Source organism: Saccostrea cucullata, unplaced genomic scaffold (assembly GCF_032062105.1).
Source record: "Saccostrea cucullata isolate Sc308-1 unplaced genomic scaffold, CSIRO_AGI_Scuc_v1 ctg5, whole genome shotgun sequence".
Lineage (NCBI taxonomy): Eukaryota > Metazoa > Mollusca > Bivalvia > Ostreida > Ostreidae > Saccostrea > Saccostrea cuccullata.
In genome coordinates this window covers 985,081-1,011,136 of record NW_026940631.1, presented here as the reverse complement: position 1 = coordinate 1,011,136, position 26,056 = coordinate 985,081, and the positions used below count along the sequence as shown (strand labels likewise).

The 26,056-nt window shown below is 34.3% G+C and overlaps 2 protein-coding genes across 8 annotated transcripts; one reads left to right on the top strand and one right to left on the bottom strand.

Annotated features, from left to right (window-relative positions):
* The first annotated feature begins 1,128 nt into the window (after positions 1–1,128).
* LOC134255795 (beta-1,3-galactosyltransferase 5-like) lies at positions 1,129–26,056 on the top strand. Of its 7 annotated transcripts, none has more exons than XM_062738332.1 (3): positions 17,864–18,213; positions 18,506–18,637; positions 24,715–26,056. In XM_062738332.1, the coding sequence occupies exons 2-3, from the start codon at positions 18,590–18,592 to the stop codon at positions 25,753–25,755; spliced, it is 1,089 nt and encodes a 362-aa protein (XP_062594316.1). In that variant the 5' UTR covers positions 17,864–18,213; positions 18,506–18,589; the 3' UTR covers positions 25,756–26,056. The 7 variants fall into 7 exon arrangements, with proteins under 7 accessions (XP_062594320.1, XP_062594318.1, XP_062594314.1 ...); XM_062738331.1 differs by having other exon boundaries at positions 18,433–18,637; XM_062738336.1 differs by lacking the exons at positions 17,864–18,213; positions 18,506–18,637 and adding an exon at positions 1,129–1,310.
* On the bottom strand, positions 2,144–4,999 carry LOC134255797 (apolipoprotein D-like). Its single transcript, XM_062738338.1, has 5 exons — positions 4,813–4,999; positions 3,832–3,962; positions 3,554–3,642; positions 3,323–3,418; positions 2,144–2,547 (listed from the first exon to the last, which is right to left on the bottom strand). The coding sequence occupies exons 1-5, from the start codon at positions 4,927–4,929 to the stop codon at positions 2,417–2,419; spliced, it is 564 nt and encodes a 187-aa protein (XP_062594322.1). The 5' UTR covers positions 4,930–4,999; the 3' UTR covers positions 2,144–2,416.

Sequence of the window (26,056 nt, the reverse complement as noted above, 5' to 3'; positions counted from 1 at the left end):
ACTCCAACCACTCTTTAAGCATTTTCTATGACATTTTCTGATGTTATTTTAAAAAATGCAACAGTTATTCTTTTGTGCGCAGGTTTCGAACTCAGAAGGATTTTACTCCAGCCACTAGCTCAAACAACGCGGGTCATAAATGACCGAACGAAATTATATATTCCGTTGGAATTTCGTGAGTGAAATTTTGTGCTAAAGGTGGAAAAAAAATGAATATTTAAAAAGCGTAAAGCCCAAGGTTTGTGTGTAAGAAAACGCATGCTTCTAATTTTTCTTTTGTGTCCCTTGGATTCTATGTATGTTCAGTGGATCAGTCATTGTGAAATGAATCTATTATAGCAATAAACGGTGAATTTTGGAAATTTACGATTGGAGCCACAAATGCGTCTACAATCATGAATGTGAGCCATTCAATTCGCTGTGGATTATTTGTGCCATTTCCAATAGGATTTTTTGTGAAATATTAACTTTTTATGCCACTAATTTCCTACATTTTGTTCATATTTTAAAAATTGTTTGATTTGTCATTGCCTTTTAAGTGCTGTTTATTTATTTGCCTCGCTCTTTGTTCTCATTTGAATGTTACCTGTACCTGTCCAATAAGTTCAATCTACAGGTAACTTACTGGACGGGGTGCAGGACAATAACAAATTTATTGAACCAGGTTTTAACAAAAGATGACGTCACAATTTTTTTTTTAACTTTGTTTACAATTTATTGCAGTTACGTGTACCTGTGTTTGTTTGCATACTGCACTGACCTGTACAACTATAAATTTCTTTGGTATTTTACTTTCCTGCATTAGACGAAGTATTACGTTATTATTGTCACTACCTAGTGCTGTATAGCATACATTCGTCTACACCGGTGTCGAATGATTACACTGAACAGTGAGAAAGTCCGACCCTTAAATATACATGTACAGGGGTCTGCAGGTATAGCGATTCTCCGAACAGAAATGGCGGACACATTCCTTTTACGAATCGTGTGCAGCTTTAATTATGTACATAAGACTCAATCCAAAAATAGCCGTACATGAGCTCTCTCCACCCAAACTTGTATACTTCACCTGAAGTAATTCATAAATATTGAATAGAAGATGAAAATCGATCTCGCCACTGTGAACAAAACATTGCAAATCTACTGCACTGTTAATAGAATCACAACTTTGTTGACCCTGATGTAGAATTATTGATTGTAAAGCAGAATTCTACAAGAAGTTTGGCTCAACGGCAAATCAGATTTACATGTTGTAGTGGGTCTCGACTTCAGAAAGGACAAAGAAAAGCAAGAAACGACACTTATCTAAGGTAGGTTATTTTAATGTTCTTTGCTTAGGAATGAAAGAAATATTTACTTTTTTATTTATTTAAGGCGATGAAGTTTGTTGATCACTACAGTTCTGCTAAATTTCTTCCACCAGTTAAAATCAAGCTTTTTCAACAATAAAGACCTTTAGAAAAAGGTTTTTTTTCGGCTTTAATTTCCTCGCAATTTCTTTGATTATTCATTCCAACGGTCCTTCGTATGAGATTGTACGTGTCGTGATAGGTGCTTGACACGAGAGAGATCCTTCACTGCGGAGACGAAGTTCTCGTTGCAGCTGTAAGCGTGTAACATCAGTGAAACAATCCCAAAAGAACGTAAACATACAAACAATCTAGATCCATTGCAAATAAATACATGTATAAAGAATTAGAAATTCTAGGAAACGCTAAGCAGTGTAACCAGTACCGCTTTTAGCTCACCTAAGCCGAGGTCTCAAGTTGACTTCTCTGATCACATTTTTTCTTGCACCCGTCTGCAAATTAATTCTATGAAATTCAACTTCTCAAAAACCTCTGGGTTGATATACCCAAAACGTGTCACAAACCATTTTTGGGTGAAAAAATTATTTTATCTAATAACACACCTATACCTATTTTGTATACTTGATACATTGTATTTCTCGTACTTAATTAAAATGGCGAGTGATCGGTCTGAAAAACAGCAGTTTTCGACATCCATTAAAAAAAACATATTTCATCGCCTCTTTCATGAATGAAAATTGATAATAACAAGGGGTCCATCAGACTTATATAAAAGCTAGAATGCGTGTGGTCATTCGATGTTTCAGGTTAATTATATATAAGCCAATCCCAAATACCAACAACAATATACTTTTCTTTTTTAAAGTGAAAAATAAAGAAAACAGAATAATATTTGAAAAAAAAACAACTTAACATATGCAACATTTACAAACAGATGAACAACCAAGGATGTTAACATTAATATCAATCACAAGTTAAAAAAAAAGATAAAACTGAAAAAAAGATATCTATTACTAATTTTCTTCATAATTATATAACATGCAAATATATCTTTAATAATGCTCGTAATAACCGTCTTTAAACTGTGTTAAATCATAAATTATCTATCAACAATCTGTCTGCTGCGTGGGTTTGAGTTTACTGGGGTCAAGGCCGATTTGCCGGATATATTGATAAAGGTCACTCTTCACTCCGTCCGTCACGCCACTTCTGTCACGTGTGAGAATCCAAAGCACCTCTACAATTACAACAACAAAAATGTCAGGACCAATTATTTTTCAAATAAATTCTTTCATGTGTAGAAATATGTGCGAAAGAGAAGCTTATTCAATGTCAGAGTCTATATCCTCCCCTTTGTTTGTAACTGATAACGAAAGCATATTAAATTTTAATCGCCAATTTAAAGACGCGTCACAATCTGACTTGTTTTACGGACTTTACTGTTGATCTAATATTTAAAGGAAAAATCGTAATAAACCGGTCAGTAGCATTGATTTATTAAATTGACTTACTTATTCTCTTCGACATCCAGGCACGTAGCAACGGGGGGGGGGGGGGGGGGGGTGGCACGGGGGCAGCCCCCCCCCCCCCACTTTTTTCCCCAACATTACCTTTACTATAGAAAATGTCCATTGAAAAGATAGTTGGCCCCCCACTTTTTACCACAGTATATTGATAGCAAGGAAATATAGGAAATAATTGGAAGTGAAAGGAAGTTGGCCTTGAAAAACGTTGTGCCCCCCCCCCCCCACCCCACCCCCCGAAATAGGATTTTCGAGTTTGGGCAACTTTAATTCTCGGTTTATTTTATTATTTTTTTTTTTTGCTTGTCAACTTTTTTCAGGTAAGTAAAAAAATTTTTCTCAGGTTGCCCCCCCCCACTTTCAAAAACGATGCTAGGTGCCTGGACATCACAAGAGTGCAATTGTAAAAGAGTGAACAAAATAGAGTACTACATGTACAATTATTCATGTGAGCAGCTAATGTTTAAATATTAATTTAGAAATTCTTACCCGTGTGTGCTTTTCCAAAGAAGATATTAGTACAAGAATAAACAATTGAATACTGGTCATAGTCGGTCTTCAACACCCAATAGGGACCATTAGAAACTGTAAGGAAGTGATGTTTCAAAACTTTAAAAAACTTAGACGTAATTGACAGGATTCAATAATTAAGAAAGGGTCAAACGTTAATTCAAACGAAAAAGTGACCCTTCAGTGGGCCTCATCGTAAGGTTTACTTACATCTCCCGAAGCTGACCCTTAGCTTGGCGGGGTCACCGGCGGCGGGGTCAACTGTAGCCGTTCCTGTCACGGAAGAGTTACGCCCCGTTCTGAAATAAGGTCAGGGTCATTTTTGAATTATTATTTCAGGTCTATATGCTTGATGATAAGTACCAAATAACAGTGAGGTAAATCTATGTATATTTTGCTGTGCAATTACCAGTGATTAGATTGCTGCTTTTAGAAGATTTTAAAGTATACGAAAACTTGTAAGAAATGCGATTAAAAGTTGAACTTACATAAAATTAATTCCTGAGTTGATGACCTCAATGGTGCCATCTGGTTTAGGGGAATAGGATGCTGCAGAACACCTTAATAATTCCTCAGCAATGAAAAAGTAACGCTCAAACTCGTACCAACTACCGTAATACTGCAAGATCAAAATGGTAAAATCTTTCAAGTTCTGCCTTCTCAGATCCGGTGTTTCTTTTTAAAAAAGAATTTAAATGATGTCATCAAAATTTCACTTTTCTTGTCTCCACCCTAAAGAACCCCTTTCACACATGGATGATTGGAGACAATTGAAATCGCCTCAGTGGTTCTGGGAAATAGGGCTTGTGAAGAAAAGGGTTCACAGACAAGATAATTTTTTGCATGATTAAATTTTGTCGCCAGTTGCGTATTTGCTTGAGAAAAAAATAGTGTTATTAAAAAAACTTTTGCTTGACCAGGTTGACAATGATTTCAATTTTTATTATTTATCGGTAACGGATAACTTGGTGGGGTTACAATTGCCATCATGGAACAGTTATTGTTACTCCCACTTAGGTTATTTAAATATTGTCCATGATTGACGATGCTGATATCACATGGACTATTGTTCTCTCTCTCTCTCTCTCTCCCTCTCTCACACTTAAAAGACAAAATATTTCACAATCAATACAACTTGCCTTCAAATTTTAGGATATTTTACACTGGTGTGTAATATTGTCATCTGTATTAAAACAAAGCCATCACACATTTTACCCATAGCAAGATTCAGTTAGAAGGGGAACTCCTCTTCGTGGGGGGGGGGGGGGGCACAATTCTTTGAATTTGCTTTTTTTTTTTTTGGCATGTCAGATTTGATATCTTAAAAATAACGTGAAAAAAATCTTTAGCGACGTTTTTATTTTCTTTAACAAAAAGAAGCTGTTTGTTTTATTTGCTTTGTTGTTGTTTTTTATAGTGATATTTTTAGATAATTTTAAACTACACATGTAATAGCAGCTTGTACTTACTTGATCTACATCGAATTCACTTTGTACTGGTACATCCGGGCACCCTCCCAGCCTAAATACCTGGGCCGAGGTATACCCCACAATGGAGAAAAGACAGGAAATAAGAAGAGTTTTCATAATTAACAGCTTAATTAACAATCTAAGGCGAAACAAAGACCCGTGGCCTTATATATAATGTTATCCTGCGTAGATTGTTCCACTGGACTATGATCGTTACGTCATCATGTTTATTTGTTTATCTGTTAATCATATCATGGCAAACATATGTATTTTATATCTCGAACCAAGAGGAAATTGCATCTCTTGCAAAATGCTAACGAATTATTTTTCAAAAACTGTAATATTAAAGATATTTGAAGTGTGTATATATAAAAGTGTTGATTTGATAGGAAAAGATGCAAAACTTGAAGCTGAAAAAATTAATACAGAATATAGAAAATCTGCCCACATGCATTATATTTCCCCTATCTCTTATTTAAACATTGAAAGATTTATGAAAAATCCAATAACCATATTATTAAAAAAATATAAATCAATTGCAGTCGAAAATATAATAGTAAAATAATGCTGAAATAGCTTGATTTTTTTTCTCTTTATGATCGAAACAACATATGTCATTTTATCATATTTCAATACGACGGGAATATCTGCTGAAATACATCCATCGACCTAGTTCAATTCTGAGTAAAAATAAATCTTTAAATTATTTTTTTTTATTTACTTAATTTAGCACTAGTAATTGGTCAAAAAAAATATGAGGATTAATATTGTGCATACTTGCTCATTTATTCACGTGTAGGGCCGCATGTCTAAATTGTTGTGGTGCAATTATTAGAACGGAACGAAGTAACAAAAGGAAGTGGTTAATCGTTTCCTCATATTAGAGAGTTGCGTCAGGGATGTACATCTATTGACCAAATAGTCCCTAAACGTTTTTTTTTATATAGACAGATAGGATTAGCTCATTTGATGCATGTGCAGGTTTTTTGTTTGTTTGTTCTATATGTCCCCGTAGTCGAAGATTCAGGAGCATGTACGTAGTTTTGCTTTGTACGTCCATCTGTCTGTCTGTTTGTCTTCCTGTACTGTAGATTCGATTTTGTTCAAATCATGACCCCCGATCAAAGTTTTACATAGGAATATATAAGAAAAATATTCTCACGAATAGCAAAGCCATGATTGGTCATATTTTTATGAAAGCGTTATCAGGTAGTGTAGTTTCAATTTAGTTCATATCATAACCCCCAGAGTAAGGTGGGGTCTTAATGGATGAGCAAAGGTTAACATAGGAATGTAAAGGGGAAATCTTTTTAAAAGCCTTCTTCTCAAGAACAGCAAAGTCATGATTAGTCATATTTATATGGAAGCATCCCCAGGTAGTGTAAATTCAAGTTTTTACAAATCATGACCCCCTGAAGCAGGACAGGGCCACAATGAATGATCAAAGTTTTACATAGATATATATGTGAGGAAATCTTTAAAAAAAATCTCAAGAACAGCAAAGCCATGATCGGTCAACCGGGGGCGGGCTTCGGGTAGGACCTCAATAAAAGTTCAAACTTAAAGGGTTAAAAAAACACAGTTAGTCAAAGAAATATGCAAGCGTCCTGAGTAGGTAGTACTAAGTGTAGATTTAAGTATTTAAATTTGTTCAAATCATAGCACTCTCCCCTCTAAGGGTAAGTTGGGACAACTATGAACTTAGATTTAAACTTTTCAATACTGAACTGATCAATGTTTTTTTTCTTAGCCACAGTGCCCAGGTGAGCGATGTGGCCCATGGACCTCTTGATTTTTTTTTTATTTTTGAATGGTAGTTTTGATATTCCTGAGATATTATATATATATATATATATATATATATATATATATATATATATATATATATATATATATATATATATATATATATATATATATATATTATTTATTTATTATATGATTGAATAATTTCCATCTCTCTGATTGGCTGATATCCAACTATTTTAGAAAAATACTACGTTGTTTTGACCTGCACGTGACGTTCCAGGTGAATACAAGGATTTATTTCCTCTACATTGATCTAAAAATAGATCGGGAAATTCCAAATTGATACAAATCTTTTTGGAAAGCTATTTCAACGACCATGACTTTTTTTCATGTGAACAAAACATATGCGAATATATATATTTTCGGGTGAGGGTGGTAAGAGGGGATGCAGGGACCCCCTCCAACACTTTAACTGAACAACAATTTTTACTGTTTGGCTGTCAGTGTTCTCTGATAATACTTCTTCATTTCAAAATCTATCCTATAAAAACTGACACATTTTTTTCATGGCAACTAAAATTGATAAAAAAAAATAAAAAACATTTCAAATTGCTACAACTAGTAAGGTTTATTTACATTTTAATTTTGCTTCTCTCTTGTATTTGGCTATGACTTAATTAAATGCAAACAAGTAATGAACTGTATAATTTTATCGGTGAATCATATAATAAAACAATTACTGCTGTTTTTTCGGTCAATCCAATGATTTAGCCATCTTCGAAGTACAATAATCACCTCGCCCTTCGGGCTCGGTGAATATTGTACTCCTCAGATGGCTAAATCATTGTATTGACCATATATATATATATATATATATATATATATATATATATATATATATATATATATATATATATATATATATATATATATATATATATATATATATATATATATATATATATATATATACCTATATATAATTCGGGCTCGGTGAATATTATATATATATATATATATATATATATATATATATATATATATATATATATATATATAGATATACTATATATATATATTTTCTCAGATGGCTAAATCATTGTATTGATATACCTCAAAAACAGCAACATATATATATATATATATATATATATATATATATATATATATATATATATATATATATATATATATATATATATATATATATATATATATATATATATATATATATATATATATATATATATATATATATATATAAAAATATATATATATATATATATATATATATATATATATATATATATATATATATATATATATATATATATATATATATATATATATATATATATATATATATATATATATATATATATATATATATATATAAGAAAAATCCAGTGTTTTGGTCCAATGAAAAAAAGTCAGAAATCACAAATCTCGAAAATCATTTTAGTACTATATATATATATATATATATATATATATATATATATATATATATATATATATATATATATATATATATATATATATATATATATATATATATATATATATATTTTCTATCAGAGATGGATCTAATATTTATTAGAGGACTTGAAGAGAATTAATGATCGATCCTGTACACAAATATTTTTAACTCGCGTTCATCCTCTCTCCTCCTACATGTATATCCTAGGATTTCCTGTTATTCAGATTTTCTTCTGTATTATTTTTCAACTTTAAATGAATGTTTCCAGAGTATGATATCAGAAGTTCGCGACCAGTGCAATATTTTTTAAAGTAAACAATTTTAAACTATAGTTTATGTACTCGCAGAATAAGTTGGATTTGACGAAGAATTTCGTCGTTGTTATATCAGTATGTTTTTTTTTCAATGGATTTTTTTCTAATGCATGATATCAATCAAATTTCTTCAGATCCCTTACGGTACGGTAATAGACATTTTTCCTTGAACCAACCACATGAACTATTTGCAATCGTCTCCAAAGTGAACCAACACACCCTTTTCTCCAAAATGCGCACATCGACTTCAAACAAAATGCGCATTTCGATTTTAGACAATCTTGCTGCAATGATATTTCTTTATCTTAAGTAAGTGCTCTTAGTAAAAGACAGGCATTACGGCATATAAAGTAGTGGACCCTTGACCATATTTCACACATTTTCCCTGCAGTTCTTGCGCTCATCTACTCTTGTGCATCGCAGGAAGAATATATTCATCCACTGGCTGACACATGCACGCGCAGTGAGTCTTAGTTCCTCTCTGTATACTAGTATTTTATCAAGTAAGAATCAGAGAAGTTTGACTGAGGTTTATGTTTGGTTAAACATTTGGTTCAATGAACTAAGTCTATTTGATCCTTTTTGCTTTTCACGGGGACAGAGACACCTTTTGGTCTTAAATGAAGCAGGAAAGGCGATTTTTTTGTCCCTTAATTAATACCCGGTATGTTAGTTCAAGGTCATGAAAGTGGGCATCTAAAGTTAGTTTCCACAGGGCAGAAACGTATTCTTGTTTCATCTGTTTGTTTATTCTGTGTAAAAAACGAAACTAGCTAATAATGTGATTGTCGTCCATTTCCTATTAAAGGATGGTTTTTGATCCAAGGTCATATTGAATACGTCATTGCAAAGTTAAGTACAAAAATTATGACAAAGCTGTAACTCTGAGACTGAGAAAAAAATCAATGTGTACAATATTGTCACCCCTGACCCAGAAGTTTTAGTACAATTCTCAGTTAACCTTGGACTTTCAGTAAGTTGTGGTATTCTCGACGTTACATAATCAACGTCTGAAATTTACACAGCCTTTCATTCACTGTTGAAATATACGTTCCGGCGAATGTCAACGAGTGTATCAATGATCCAATGATAGCGTTTCGGACGACAGAGAGGTGGGCTTAAGTCGACTCATTGTTCCCAACAACAATTTTAAGTTGCTGATGTTATTAATGTCTTAACCAATGAGAGTCTATACGCCATTTGAGAGACGTAAATTACGTAGTGTCGAGAAAGTCACGTCCTACTGAAAGTCCAATGGTTTTCTGAGAATCGTACTAATCTCGAGAGTTTAGGTCACGCAATCACAGAAACTCGTTTCGTATAGGGGGCATCCCTACTTATTTTTACCACAAGGTATACGTACCTAACTCAATTTCAGGCACCCCCGCTTCAAGCTTGTATTTTGTTAATATATCAAACATAACCTACTTTAAAATGACATCGTTCGCTTCGAGAGACTTTTTTCTTGTCAATTAAATCGTTTCAGAAGAATTTGATCGAGCCCCTTTACTGTAAACCACTCATTTTTTCCTCAAAAATTACCTCGATACAAAGTAAGACATTTCCGGTAGTGGTTATATAATTAAATAAAACCAGACACTTAATTTCTAGCATTTCATTCCATACAAGTATACGTACTTTAGAATACATACCTTTCCCAATGATATTTATACCCCCCGCTTGAAAAGTGGGAGGGTATATAGTAATCGGTATTTCCGTCTATACGTCCGTCCGTCCGTCCGTCTGTTACGCTTTGGGGTACCCATCTCTTATCCGCAACTCCTCTCATACCACTGAAGGAAATTTAATGAAACTTTCACAGAATCTTCATTACATATTGCCATTGTGCACCTCCTATTTTACTTTTTGATCTGACATATATTTTGGATTTTCCAGAGCAAAACATGGACACTGCCATTATATTTATATGGGAGGCGGGGGTATCATTTAGTGAGCTCATTGCTCACAGTACCTCTAGTTTCAAGATACCATGGCAACAGCGGATGCTATTAGACATTAAGATTATTATTCATCATCAGGGGGTTTGGTTGTATTTTGTTTAACATCCCTCTCTAGAATTTTTCACTCATATGGAGACGCCACCCTTGCCGGTGGAGAGCTGCAAATTTTGGAGGTATCTTTTTCGTGCCAGCATCTACTGCGACACGGGACCTCGGTTTATACGGTCTCATCCGAAGGACCGGTCTCCACGTTCCACAGTGGGATTCGAACCCGCGACGTAAGGATGAACTCCTTACTTCGCGACTCTAGAGGATACGCTCTAACCACTGCGCCACGCGGGCGACTTACGGGTTTGAAGAGATATCAAAGGATAATATCCTAGTGTTATTCTAAGAAAAAAATAACTTTTTTTTAATTATTAGAGATTATGTTATTTATGATACAAATCCTGTTAAGGCAATAATTCTTTAATCGTCGCACTCTCTATCCACAGTTGTTTTCCGCTATGGTTCCAATACCGTATTTGCCCGTGTGGCGCAGTGGTTAGAGCGTCTGCTCTAGAGTCGCGAAGTAAGGAGTTGATCCTTACGTCGCGAGTTCGAATTCCACTGTGGGACGTGGAGATTGGTCCTTCGGATGAGACCGTATAAACCGAGGTCCCGTGTCGCAGTAGGTGCTGGCACGAAAAAGATCCCTCCCTGCTCAATGGCCATGAGTGCCGAGTATAGGACAAAATTTGCAGCTCTCCACGGTCAAGTGGTGGCGTCTCCATATGAGTGAAAAATTCTCAAGAGGGACGTTAAACAATATACAATCAATCAATCAATCCAATATCGTCTGTGGAACGTAGCGTGAACGACAACTCTGGATAGAGAAATTGTAGCGGATGTTAAAAATAGGAAGGTGCCATATATATATATATATATATATATATATATATATATATATATATATATATATATATATATATATATATATATATATATATATATATCTCACTGATAATATGCTCGTTCTAGATAAGAAATGGGATGGGAATCCTTACAGAGACTTGCGTAGCTATGATTGCAGCTGTTGTCTGATTTTCACAGAGTAATATCTCTAATATTATATAGACAACCAGACTCTATCATAGGTGGATAGAGTAAACTTCATCAAATTTATGGTTACTTTCTAAACCCCTCCCTTAATTTTGATATGGATCAAAAGACAAAATTAATGCAAATTGCTATTTCAAACAATGAAATCTGCTGTCTCTGTGGTAAATCGGGATTTTTTTCTTAGGCCATATTTATAAAGTTAAACGTAGACCTTAGAAACAAAACTCCTAAAGTGCAAGTTCACCAGAACGCCTTACCTGAGAATCATAGCGGTAACATAAAATTATAATGGGGTCAACTGGTACTAGTTCAGGCAAGGTTCTTGGTTTTGTCAAGGCCTGGTATTCAAATGGTCAATTAATATTGTAAAAAAAAGAAGAGAGACAAACCGAGTTAAATTAACTAAAACATGATAGGCAGGTGGTACCATGAAAGAGAAGACACAAGCATCCACCCAATGTCTTTTGATGGAAATTATCAATCAAAGGAGTAACCCCCCCCCCCCATTTTGCTAGTTATTGAAACCCACGAACGTAATGCACCCATAAGTGGGACGCCTCCCATACGCACATACACACAAACACAAAACATTACACCCTTTGGTCTGGATTGTTTTTGTTTTCTCTTGATTTTCAATTGGCGTGTTTTTGTGCTTACGTATCTGATTTTCTGAGAATTGAAATTCAAAACTAGAATTTTCCATAATGCATTTCACTGATAAACTTATTCATAATTTCTAGTAGTATAGATGCAGTGAATTCCATTGGATGACGCATGCATATCGAGGTCGTTATGGGTGGAGACATCATCTCTTTGACTTTAATTTTTCATTCTAATTTCTATTTAATCTCCAGAGAGTATGTCACGTGGAAGCTTCTAAAATATGATATAAAAATGTAAATTCAGTGATCAAATTCTGTTTGCATTAGGCTTTGTTACAAAATACACTGTAAATCATATTGTACGTGAATGGCCTACCCCTTAGGTCACAGAGACAGTTGGATGTCCTGACGACACAGCAAAGAATCGTGATTGAATTCTAAATAGATTTTTTAAATGGACGCAGTATTTAATCGTATATTAGTTAGGACTGTGTTGATACAAGTATATTTACATTTTATTGAATTAATTAAACCGTGAGGAAATTCTATTCTCGGAGGAGTACTCGGTATGATCAATGCTCAGCCCTATGTAGATCGGGGTTAGTGTCAGCTTACCTTTTCCACATTTCAGGTGTGTATTTGTTAGTTGGATCCCTGTAGCCTGAACAGGTTAGTTTTTTAAATGTTATGTTGTCTAACAGTTTTCATGTTTGATAAACACAAAATAGGAAGGGCTGGTAACTTACATTGCTATTTTTTTTTACATAAAACTTTACCATTTTCGTGTGTTATATGTAAATAGGTAAAAATATTTTTGGTTGCGTAAATTGTAGCAGAATTGTTGCTGTTCACAGATGCTTGAGTGTCTCAACGTATAGTGGCGTACTATTTTGTGTGTTGTGTGTGGCGTGTATATATTGGAGTTTCTATGATATAATTATTACACAACGTTGAAAAAATTATGGCATTTTTACATGAAAAAAATATATTGAATATATGTATTCTGTTTTAAAGCACCCACTTTGTGATTATTTTTTTATGAGGTCTAGATATGATAACTATTTAAGGTCGAGATATTTAAAGAAATGGATGGTTTTATAGAATTAAATTAAAGATGCCATTTACGGTTTATATGGATAGCCATGTAATCATTGAAACGTGTTTTGTTGTAGAGTTATGTTAGCAATTCACTGCCATTCTTGCAATGTTTCATAAACTGACTAGAATCAAATAGGAGTATCAGGCACGTAACAACAGGGGGCAGGGGCCTGCCCCCCTTTTTTCCAAATATAACCTTTTACTATTGAAAGTGTTCATTGAAAGGCCAGTTGCCCCCTCCCCCACTTTTTGTAAGAGTAAGCTAGGGTCAAATAAGGGTAATGTAGTATATTAGGAAGAAAATTTGGTACTGAAATAAGTTGAACCTAACCCCCCCCCCCCCCCCCATCCACTTCTCCTCCCTAAATAGGATTTTCGATTTTGGTCAGTTTCCTTTATTTTCTTGTCAAGATTTTTTCAGGTAGGTTGAATTTTTTTCTCTGGTTGCCCCCCCCCTTTCAAAAACGATGCTACTTCACTGAGGTGAGTCTCGTAGTAGTACGTAAAGGGATTTTCAGAATCGTCTTTTACCATAGAATATATATATGCTTTCAACCAATTTGGACACAGTATATCCGTACCCATAGTAACAAGACTTTTCCCTGGGTATAATTATTTTTTACCTTGACCTTTGTTTGACCCACTTTTAAAAAATATTAATATTGGTCATAACTATTGAACAGTTTGCACTAGGGCTTTTAAATTTCACAATTTTTTTTTTCTGACAAGGCATTCCTTTTGGGTATATCAACAATTTTGACCTTTTGATTTTGACCTTAGTGTTTGAACTGCTTTTGGAAAACTTAGCCCTTTGCCATAGCATTAGAACAATTGGTGCAAGGACTTTTATATTTTGCATCCGCTTTCTTATGACCATTAAGGACTTGCGTTCCATTTAGTTTGGCTCTTCGATCTTGACCTTTATGTTTGATTCACGTTTAGAAAACATGAACATTGACCATAACATTAAAATGGTTAGTGTTTTGGGCATTCATATTTTCCAGGTATGTCCTCTGACTTATAAGTCCTTTCTTTGGGTAACAACATTTTCGATCTCTTAACCTTGGAATTCGATTAGCATTTTTAGAAACTTTAACATTCGCCATACGAGGGTATCAGTGTTTCGCAAACACATCTTGTTATATCAAGAGACATAAAAAGTACTTATGTCATATAATATACATTTTGCTTGTCAACTTTTTCAGGGGTATCTTCCTCTCACTTTAAAAACCGTTGCCTGACGTGTCGATGAATTCACTGTATTGATATACGATACCTAATACTTCAGGGATCCGGACAGGCATACTAAACAGATCGACCTTTGCCCTTTTCAAATTCACACGCATGATATGTATAGTTAATACATGTACTGTATGTCACGGGGGAGTGAATTTATCACATTTATTTTATCCTGTGTTAATGTCACATATGATGTTCTTTGGGTCATTTACTTCCGAAATTTTCAACAAAAGAAGCAACTTAGATCATGTTTGAGAGCTTTCGACTCTCGACTAAATATGTGTTTCTTGAGATACATGTGTAATATGGATCTCTTTTATGAAATAAAAATTCACCGATTTCATTTTAGGTCTTGTGGGTAACTCGGGGGATCGTCATCTTGCGTCGTTCGTAAAATTTGGAATATTTTTAAGCTGGTATGGTATGATTTGTTTTTTGAAATCACATAATCGTTGAATAATACTGTACATGTATTTAGTTCAGTATTACATAAACTGTTACATGTATCCTTGTTCTGGTCACGATTAACCGTGAAGTTCTCACTTCTCAACGACCAGTTCCTGAAGGGAAACAAGGGTAGACCAGGATACAGCCTAAGGGGATAGCATCTTATGGGTAACCATGGAACTCTATATATACGGAGTTATCAATTCACACACGCTGTCAGCCTTGCGAAGACTTTTCGATGTTTTACTATTGTTTAAGTAATTTTTGTAATATTTTTCTGACCCCTACATTGCGGGACGTCGGGCATGGTTCAGTTGTATAGGAATGTTCCAAGGGCCAGATGGATGAGTGCATTTACCGATGAACACAACAGCTTACCGGGACGTGTATGCTTGCTTTTAACACGTATATACAGAAGCCTACCGGTACGTTTGTGTTTTTTTTAAAGAAATGTATTAAATTGTTTTCCAACACATGAATTCTTGTTTGTAAGAAATAATAGATATACAATTTTATATACAATTTTATAATACATGGATATAAGTCAATCTATAGAACAAAAACAATTGTGTTTACTTTTGAAACTCTACCTCGTATCTTTGATAACTAAGTAAAGGCTAAAAAAAAGAACTAAGGCGAAATGGCGAATTTCTTATATACTAATGTATAAACAAAACTTGTACATGTTTTAGTGATTTTTAGTGAATCACAGTTAAAAAAAATAAACATATCTGTCATGTTGATTTAGTACGACATTTTCACTTGGAAAAATAACGATCTGGAAAGCAATAACTATTATGTACTTCCTGTATAAACCCAAGAACAACAAAAAATTGGACGGGCATTTTTTTCTGGTTTTTCCGTTTAAATTGTGTACATAACCTTAACAAACGTGGATGACACAAACACGTAAGTTAAATATTTTTTTTAAAAATCTTTTTAAACCCACGAATAAGGTACAGTGTATCTATAATTAAAAAAACAATGTGGTATAAACTTAAAATCTACATATAACAAAACCCCCAGTGTAACATTTAATACATCGTTTCCTGCTTCATCATGAATCAAAGCAAACAAAGAGAAGTCCTCTTCCGTATACACATGTATGATTACATACCGGTAATATGTAAATTATACAAAAACACGTTTCTTACATTTCTGTAATTTTTTAGGAAATCTTGGGTTTTATATTTGATGATATGACAAGGAATACACGGTGGGGTGTGACCGGTTGACAGGGGATGCTTACTCCTTTATTATTTCTGTGAGGAGCACACTGTGGGGCGTGACCGGTTGACAGGGAATGCTTACTCCTTCATTATGTCTATGGGGAGCACACGGTGGGGTGTGACTGGTCGACAGGGAATGCTTACTCCTTCATTGTGTCTGTGAGGAGCACACTGTGGGGCGTGACCGGTTGACAGGGAATGCTTACTCCTTCATTTTATTGAGAGGAGCACACGGTGGGGTTTGACCGGAGGATGTTTACTCCTTCATTATGTCTATGGGGAGCACACGGTGGGGTGTGACCGGTTGACAGGGGATGCTTACTCCTTCATTTTATTGAGGGGAGCACACGGTGGGGTGTGACCGGTTGACAGGGAATGCTTACTCCTTCATTTTATTGAGGGGAGCACACGGTGGGGTGTGACCGGTTGACAGGGAATATCTTTTTCCTTCATTTTATTGAGGGGAGCACACGGTGGGGTGTGACCGGTTGACAGGGGATGCTTACTCCTTCATTTTATTGAGAGGAGCACACGGTTGAGTGTGACCGGTCGACAGGGAATGCTTATTCCTTCATTATGTTTTCGAGGAGCACACGGTGGGGTGTGACCGGAGGATGTTTACTCCTTCATTATGTCTATGGGGAGCACACGGTGGGGTTTGACTTGTTTACTCCTTTTATGTTTAATGTCTGTGTTTACTCCTTCATTATGTCTATAGCACATGTATGCGTGACCGGTTGACTTTGTTTGCTTATCTTCATTTTATTGAGAGGCAACACACGCCTTGGACAAGTTGCATCAATTCTTTAACACGGTGGGGTATGAAGGTTACTAATGCTTTATTCATTTTATGTGAGAGTTCTAGCACACTAGTAGTACAATCATTTATTCTCTTTTCTATTACCAGTGAAAGGATGTTACAGTAACTTTAAATTTTGTTTCACATTTTATTATACCACACGGTGGGGTGTGACCGGTCGACAGGGAATGCTTACTCCCTTATTTAATGTCTGTGTTTGCTCCGTTCCCATACACTGTATGTATTGCTCCGAGAGACTTTGTTTATTATCTTCGTGTTGGCTCACATGCAACCACGCCTTGGACAAGTTGCATCAATTCTTTAAATGAGTATTAAGGTTACTAGCTTTATTAAGTATTTGACTGTGAAGTTCTAGTATACTAGTAGTACAATCATTTATTCCCTTTTCTATTACCAGTTAAGAAAGGATGTTACAGTTACTTAAAATTTTGTTTCACATTTTATTATACCTAACGCAACAAGATGCGGGAGGTATAATGTTTTTGACCGGTCCGTCAGTCAGTCAGTCAGATTGTCAGTCAGTCAGTCCGTCAGTTCTGTTTTCTTTTTTTGTCAGCGCAACTCCTCATAAACCGCTGCACAGAATTTGATCAAACTTTGCAGATACTAGTAATTAGGACACAATGTGTAGACGTGCATATTACCAGGAAATTTCGATTCCTTTATTTTTTCCGGGAATTTCCGCACTTTCCAACTTAGATTTTTGGCAATACCTTGATTAAAGATATGAACAGTTTGCAAGCGTATCCCCTCTTTAACCGCCGCACGGAATTTGGTCAAACTTTGCAGATGTGTAGATGTGCATATGATCAGGAAATTCCGATTCCTTTATTTTTTCCGGGATTTTCGGCACTTTGAGTTTTGGGGGAGCGTGGGGTATGTGAGCTTGCTCACTTTTTCTTTCATTGCTGAGGAACTGAGAAAAAAAAATTTATTCAGGTTTTTCTCCTGCTTGAATGCTTTATAGTAATATGAAGCTTACATGGTCCATGCATTCAAACCGCGCGAGACTATCAAATTAGAATTCCGCATTTAATCAGCCATAAAGAGTGAAACACGACACAAAGGTCAATGGCTGTCTTCTTTTTTGAATGTCTTTAAAACACGATGATTTTAAAATATTTGCATCGATCCCCCCAAAAGTTATTTATAACCCGGGAGGACCCATTTTACCCAGATTGAATGTGAAAAAAAGAAAGGTGTGAAACGGGCATGTGATTTAAGTAATCAGTTTTAGGAAAGAATATCTTAAACAAATGGTGTAATACGATCGCTCAGAAAATGCTGAAAAAATATTTGCTTGGAGTAGTTTAAACTTAGGGCGTCGTTGGGCAAGAACAAGTAACTTTTGTGAGAAGTTGGTACGTAAAATTATGTTTTGAATACACGAGGGATAAAACATTTTAAAGGAATACCAATATTTAAATGTAAAGAATTATTAATGGATTAATTCCAGGTACATGTGTGTAAAAGTGGTTCAATTTAAAAGAATGCTGTCCATAAACTAGTAAACGTATACATGTAGTTCATTACAAATGACTTCCGCATTGAGTATGATAATTTCGAAATTTACCTCAAAGATAAAAGCTTCTGTTTGAGAGTGATCGGATTGCCCATCAGTACACTGTACACTCCACGCCTCCTGTTGCTCAGCTTTGTTTGTTATCGAGAACAAAATAACTCGGACAACATTTATAGCAGCTGAGACCTCCAGTGATTGTCAAGTTATGAGAGTGAATGAATAGAGTGAGTCTAGACAGTGTGGTCATTACGATTCTTGTCAAAGTAAGTCATTGATTAAAAAGAGTAAATTAAAATTTTATCATTTTCTTCCATTTTAAAAATGAAAATGTTTACAGGGCCAGTAAATAATGTATTTTTATACCGCCCTTGGGGGATTGAGCTTTTGAAAACCAATAGTTTATTGTGATAGTACTGAAGAAAAAAATGACAATTTTAAATTCTTAGTTATGTGCAGAATGTACGAAGTTTTATTTTATTACCGAACATGATTACCTTGGTATTTGACCCATAATATGTATTGCAGGAATAAAAATTACAGTTAAACAGAACTTATTCAAAAGAGGAAACACGTTATAAAATGCATTCCACTTACGTGTATATATTCAACATTGTATATTTGAATACTGCAGAAACTAAACAACATGTATTAAGAGACCATCTGTCATAAGTGAACTTTTTTCCTTTCTTCGTTGGATGGTCTATTTTAAAATATAGGTATATGATTGTATTCTTTTTAGGCACTTTTCGGTTGCCCTGTGAATATGTGGTTGCATATATTGTATAAAGCTGTGCTTGGAGAAAATCAGGAGATGAACCCAGATGATTTTTAGTACATGCTAATTATTTTTTCTAAATATTGCAAGAAATGGCACCTTAAGGTTAATAGTAAGAAAACAAAAGTTGTAATATTTGGAAAAGGGAAAAATAATGGCCCTTAAATACATTTGAAGGCTCCAAGCTTGATATAGTCGATAACTTTAAATATTTGGGTGTTACATTTTGTAAAAGAAATTCTTTTAATCTAAATACCAAAGAATTATATGATAAAGCTACTAAAGCTATGTACTGTGTTATTGGTAGATGTAGAAATCATAACTTATCAATTGATTGTAAATTAGACATGTTTGATAAAATTGTCAAACCAATACTTTTATATGGATGCGAAATGTGGGGTTTTCACAATATTAAACCACAGTGTAATAGAGAAATTACACATAAAATTTTGTAAACATATTCTGAGCTTGAAAACATCAACACCAAACTTAATGGAGAACTTGGTAGACACCCTTTATCAATAATTGATATCAAAGTTAGAACGATCTCATTTTGGGGTAAACTCATTAATGCTCAGTGCTCTAAATTGTCAGCAAAACTTTTATGTACATTGAAATTATATAAGAATCCATGGTGTGACAGAAAATTTTAAATAAATGTGGATTGACTTATGTTTGGTATGAAAACTCAATTAATATATCTTGGCTTTAAAATAAAGTATATACCACTCTTTTAGATCAATTTAAACAAACATGGCTTAGTAAAGTGCAAACTTCCCCCAAAGGTTTGAACGATAGAATTTTTAAAAAATCATTAATCTTTGAAGACTATTTGTTGAATTTGCCTCCAAAACAATCCAAGAAATATTGTTTATTTAGAACTGGGAATACAAAATTACCAATGGAGACTGGTAGATGGTTTAACATCCTTAGAGAAAACAGAATTTGTAAATTATGTAACAGCAATGACATTGGGGATGAATTTCATTACTTATTTAAATGCACTGATGTGTCTATAAAGAACTCAAGAGTCATGTATTTGTCAAAATATTTTTATTTGAATCCAAATATTTTGAAATTTGAAATGTTTATTTTGAATGTAACCAATACTAATCAACTCTGCACGATTTGTAAATTGTTAGATATTATAATTGAGAGAGTTAGCTCTCTTGGTTGATATTACTCTGTTGTCCCTTCTTCATGCATTTAATATTTCATGTTCATTATACTGTACATATCTTCTCTTCACTGTTTTGTCAGTTATGAGAATAAAGTTCAAGTTCAAGGAGCCATACAAAGGTTGTAAGCCGCAAGAATACTTAAAACAATTAGTTAATTGGGTAAATTATGCAAACTAGAAGATGATGGTCTGCTCTAGAGCTGTTTCCCTTGTAGAAGTAGAGAGTCGGGTCCCGTATGGGCATTTTCACAAAGCTTTTTTCTTGTAATTGTATTCGAAAACTCACTCGGTTCTTACTCTATGAAAATAATTACTGTAAACTGATTTAACAATAAATTATAATTATATCCCCATTAGGTAAGGCTGAGACTTCCTAGATCCTCGCAATATAACTCTGCTCAAGATTACGCATTTAATAGTGTTTATATAGGAATTTAAGTCTGATTTTTATTTAGGTTGGATAACGCCCTTTTTGAGACAAGTACACTAATGGTAAAGGCCACACAATTTTTGCGATTGTGACGTTTAAGCTCTAAAATGTACATATATTTAGAGACAGTATATCCACATTTATTTAGCATTGTTTCAGATGAAAAGTGTGTGTAGTATAAAATAATGATTCCTTAAAATTTGTTTCAAGCCAAAGGAAACAATTAATGGAATTGATCAACAAAATGAATTTTTCATTAAATGAATAAAAAGGACTTCTTATTAAGTTTTGTCCATTCAAGCCCTATATCATAAACAAAGTACATGTACATATGTTAAAACTATCTTGTCCATTCACGCTCGAAAGATGAAGAACGCGTAAGAAATTAATTTAATTAATCTGTTTGTGGTAGAAAACAGTGGTTTAAAAACTAGAAAACCTTCACTATTTTCACAAGACCAGTCTTGACGAACAGCGGGGGGTATGTAAATCAGCTGCTAATTGTAAAATCGTTGTTAGAAGTTGTGTAATATCGACGTTGGGTATTATTATACATACAATCAAAGAACTTCAGTCGTAAACAGTTATTTATTGACACTGGGGCCAAAATAAAAAATACCTTTGTTTCCCCTAACGCGACCGACCCAGTTAAATCGCGCCGACTGAAAAGATTTTTTAAATAAGATGATTCAAATATTTTTTTTATTGTTAACCAAGTTTTATAAAATACAATTTCATCAATATCAGTTTTTATCAAAACGGCCGACATTGTTCTACTGTGATTTTCAAGCATTTGTTGGAAACAAAATGACGTCCAGATGTGATTACAAGGCATTAGCTCTTCATAAAACAATGGCGACGTCTCAATCTTATGCTTTTAGCTAATTGGAATTCTTCACTCTTGAAAACAATTCGATAATAGAATTTACCATGACTAATTAAGTGTGTTTCGGAGGTGCCTTGGCGTCTCCATGTGAGTGAATAAATTTCCGAAAGGGACGTTAAACAACAAACAAACAAACAAAAACCTGTCTTTGAATTTTAAGGTATGTAATACATGGTAAGACCCGCCTCATGAGTAGATGAGGGGCCCACCTAGTGAACACTTCATTCAATTTCACTGCATTTTATTTAATTTTGAGTTTTGATCTAATAAGCAGTTCATCTATATTCCTGTGTTTACTATATGCCATTATGGAACCATAGGAGTTGTTGTAAATATGTCTGCATATTCATCCTGATAAATATTATTCAGATGTCCTTTCTTCATGACTTTATTTAGTGGTAAAACGTCTTGAATATGACATTGTATAGCACTTTTATCATTTGTAGATTCGGTTTCGTTCAATTAAATATTGTTAAAATATTTTTTCCAAATAGTTTTAAAATTTGATTCAGCTTTCTGAGACGTCCAGTGTACTTTTCTTTAATTAGGCCCTTGAAGATCGGTTGTTTCTTTGCTTTTAATCCCTTCGAGATTTTTTAGGACGACATTTAAACATTTCTCCATTGCTCCAAATCACTGCAAATCTCATCGCCCTCAAAAAAATACATTGATCGTCTATAAGCTCTGAAGGCTGATGGAAGATTTGTCTTTGCGTATTTGAGAATCTTGTTTATTTTATCTTGTCTATTTTATTTCAATTGATATAAATTTAATGGCCTGAGATATTTCACAGTTCAACTAAATAACAGTTGTGAATTAATAAATCATGAAATTTGCTTTTAAACGGCATATCTACAATACTTAGCATTTTGTTCACAAATTGCTTTCTTTTGTACTATTCTTATTTATAAACTTAAGGTAATTTTCCATTAAATTTTAGAATGTATTTCAAAAGCTGCTGTCAGAAAATAAAATTGTTTACCTACCTACCGACCCAACTTGAGAATTTAGGGTCGGGTTAGGGGAAACAAAGATATTTTTAATTTCGGCCTGGGCTTTTACATTTTGACTTGTCAACAAGGCACACATTGGAAGATACAGGTGGGTATTGATTTAAATCCTATACGTACACGTGGTACAGAATGCAGCTGAAATAATGATTGTTGGAACATCTGGTCATTGTGCACTTCTTCTAAGAAATATTGCTCTTCACGTCGACTCTAGATTTCAGGTCTATACTTTATACATTTTCTGTTTTTTAAGGGTTTATTTAAAAAGTCTATATTCATGACACAACTGTAATTAAACCGAAATTTCTGGACAACGTCGCGAATTAGAGTCCTTGTGTTCAGGAAATGGAGGAAAATGTTAACGAATCTAAAACCAGGGGAGATGATGCGATTTTATTGAATTCAACGTTCGATACTTTATGAAAATTTGAAGTAAAATTATCACTGTAAAGTTATGATCAGCGGCGATCGTTGTCTTACCCCTTGGGTTTTATTCCACTAAAAAAAGCTTTGTATTTCATTGATGTTTATAAAAGAAAATTACCTGGAAGCACTAAATTGTTAGCGATATATCATGAATAGTCTATAATATGTACAAAGGATACGTAACTGTAGCTCCAAGAATGTATGTCTTTGTATCAATGGATAATTGATGGCTTCCATGTTTGAGTGTTTTAACACTATCAGTGGATAGTTGATGGCTTCTATGTTTGAGCGTTTTAACACTATCAGTGGATAATTGATGGCTTCCATGTTTGAGTGTTTTAACACTATCAGTGGATAATGATGGCTTCCATGTTTGAGTGTTTTAACACTATCAGTGGATAATTGATGGCTTCCATGTTTGAGTGTTTTAACACTATCAGTGGATAATTGATGGCTTCCATGTTTGAGTGTTTTAACACTATCAGTGGATAATTGATGGCTTCCATGTTTGAATGTTTTAACAGTATCAGTGGATAATGATGGCTTCCATGTTTGAGTGTTTTAACACTATCAGTGGATAATTGATGGCTTCCATGTTTGAGTGTTTTAACACTATCAGTGGATAATTGATGGCTTCCATGTTTGAGTGTTTTAACACTATCAGTGGATAATTGATGGCTTCCATGTTTGAGTGTTTTAACACTATCAGTGGATAATTGATGGCTTCCATGTTTGAGTGTTTTAACACTATCAGTGGATAATTGATGGCTTCCATGTTTGAATGTTTTAACAGTATCAGTGGATAATGATGGCTTCCATGTTTGAGTGTTTTAACACTATCAGTGGATAATTGATGGCTTCCATGTTTGAATGTTTTAACACTATCAGTGGATAATTGATGGCTTCCATGTTTGAGTGTTTTAACACTATCAGTGGATAATTGATGGCTTCCATGTTTGAGTGTTTAAACACTATCAGTGGATAATTGATGGCTTCCATGTTTGAGTGTTTTAACACTGGTTGGCTTGTTTTGTTATTGGTTTAAAACGTAACAAGTTTTGAGGTACATGTATATCTTCAAAGTGCAATGTTCCTCTATAATCGGGGATCAGGAAGGGGAATACAGTCTTTCAGTTTGTCTGTTGACCCCTATTGACCTTAACCTTGGTCATGACCTTTGAAAGATTGGAGCCAGTGCTTTCGTATTTCACAATTTATTCCTTGTATCAAGACTTTTTTTGTGGGATACCCAAATTTTTTACCTCATAATTTTGGATTTTAAACTACTTTTGAAAAACTAAAACCTTGTCTTGAAATATAAATGATTGGAGCTACGAATTTCATATTCCTTGTGATTAGATCATATTTACTACCTCTCAATTCATTTTGAAATTTCACATTCTTATCAAAAGATTTAAACTCAGCAACGAGGTGCCATGTGGCATGTTCACTGTCTTTATATGAATCAAATTGAATATTTAATTTCTTTTTGGACATAATATAATGATATACAATATCTGGACTGCAAGAATGTGGGCGGATAAATATGATACTCTTTTAATAGAAACATCAATAATATGTAACTTTTTTTTGTTTTACATACTGACTTATATGTGTAATTTTATAATTTCAGATTGTTTTCATGGTTCAGGCGATGAAAAGCTTCCTTTTTCGAGTGTTCCTGACGTGTATCTTTCTAACGTGTACGAGTATAATTCTGGTCACTAACACAGTGAAAACCAAATTTGAAGGACCTCGCTACGATCTGAAAGAGCCTTCCAAAGTCTATGGCATCACGAAAAAAGACATGACCCCCACAAACGCTTCTACCATGCTGAACGTGTCCAAGACAATAACCACGCCATTTTATGCACACGTTACCTATATAACAAACCCTTCTACAATCTGTGATTCTTTCAAAACTTATAATGGAACCAAAATATTAATGCTTGTAAAGTCTTCTCCAGAAAACTTTCATTTACGAAAATGGATACGTTTTAAAAGTCAATTCTATAAAGATTTCAAGGATGCTGTGAAGACGTTGTTTCTGTTGGGCCATTCCGCCTCTAGAGATCCTGATATCCTGAAGGAAAGCCGAGCGTACGGGGACATCATCCAGGGAAGCTTCCAGGACGCGTACAGAAACCTGACCTATAAAACGGTGATGGGATACAGATGGATGAGCGAGTACTGTAAGGACTCGGAGTTTGTCGTGTACAAAGACGACGATTTTAAGATTAATATTGTTAATCTGATGAAGCACATTAAGGGCCACAAAGCACCACAGACCATGTTTATGGGAAATCTAGTCAAAAAGGGACGCATGATATATCGTAATCCAAAACATAAATGGTATCTTTCCAAAGAAGATTATCCTCAAAATGTTCTTCCGCCCTATTTTCCTGGAGGTGTTTACTTAGTAAGCGCAACCATTGCCAAACAATTAGTTTCAAATTTTCACTCAGTGAAATGGTTACCAATTGATGATGTTTATATCGGACTTGTTGCACAAAAATTAAATATTACCCTCACGCATTCAAAACTATTTGAATTTAAGAACTGTGACAAATTCCATGCAAATTTGGCCTGTAGAGAGTTCACAAGACCCCAAGAGGTGTTGGATGCGTGGAGGACCATGACTATTTATGACATTGAACACAAGAAAACAAGCTGATGTAAACCGCATCTAGTACCATAACGCAATACCTCATATACGTGCAATATATATAGTTACAATACTATGCAAGTCATTCCCATCTGTTGGTCGAGTCGAAAAGCAGAATCAAAGAATTGCCCTTCAAAATGCCCGAGTCAAATGTATAACCCCGCTAATGACAGCCTGATATACCAGGTAGTTGAGGGCTACTCGAGCGGAGCGTGGTATTTATGGCAATAAAACAATCAAACGAACACTTATTTATTAATGTGAGCGTCATGAACTTGCCCATTTTCAAAATAAATCTTTGATGAGAACA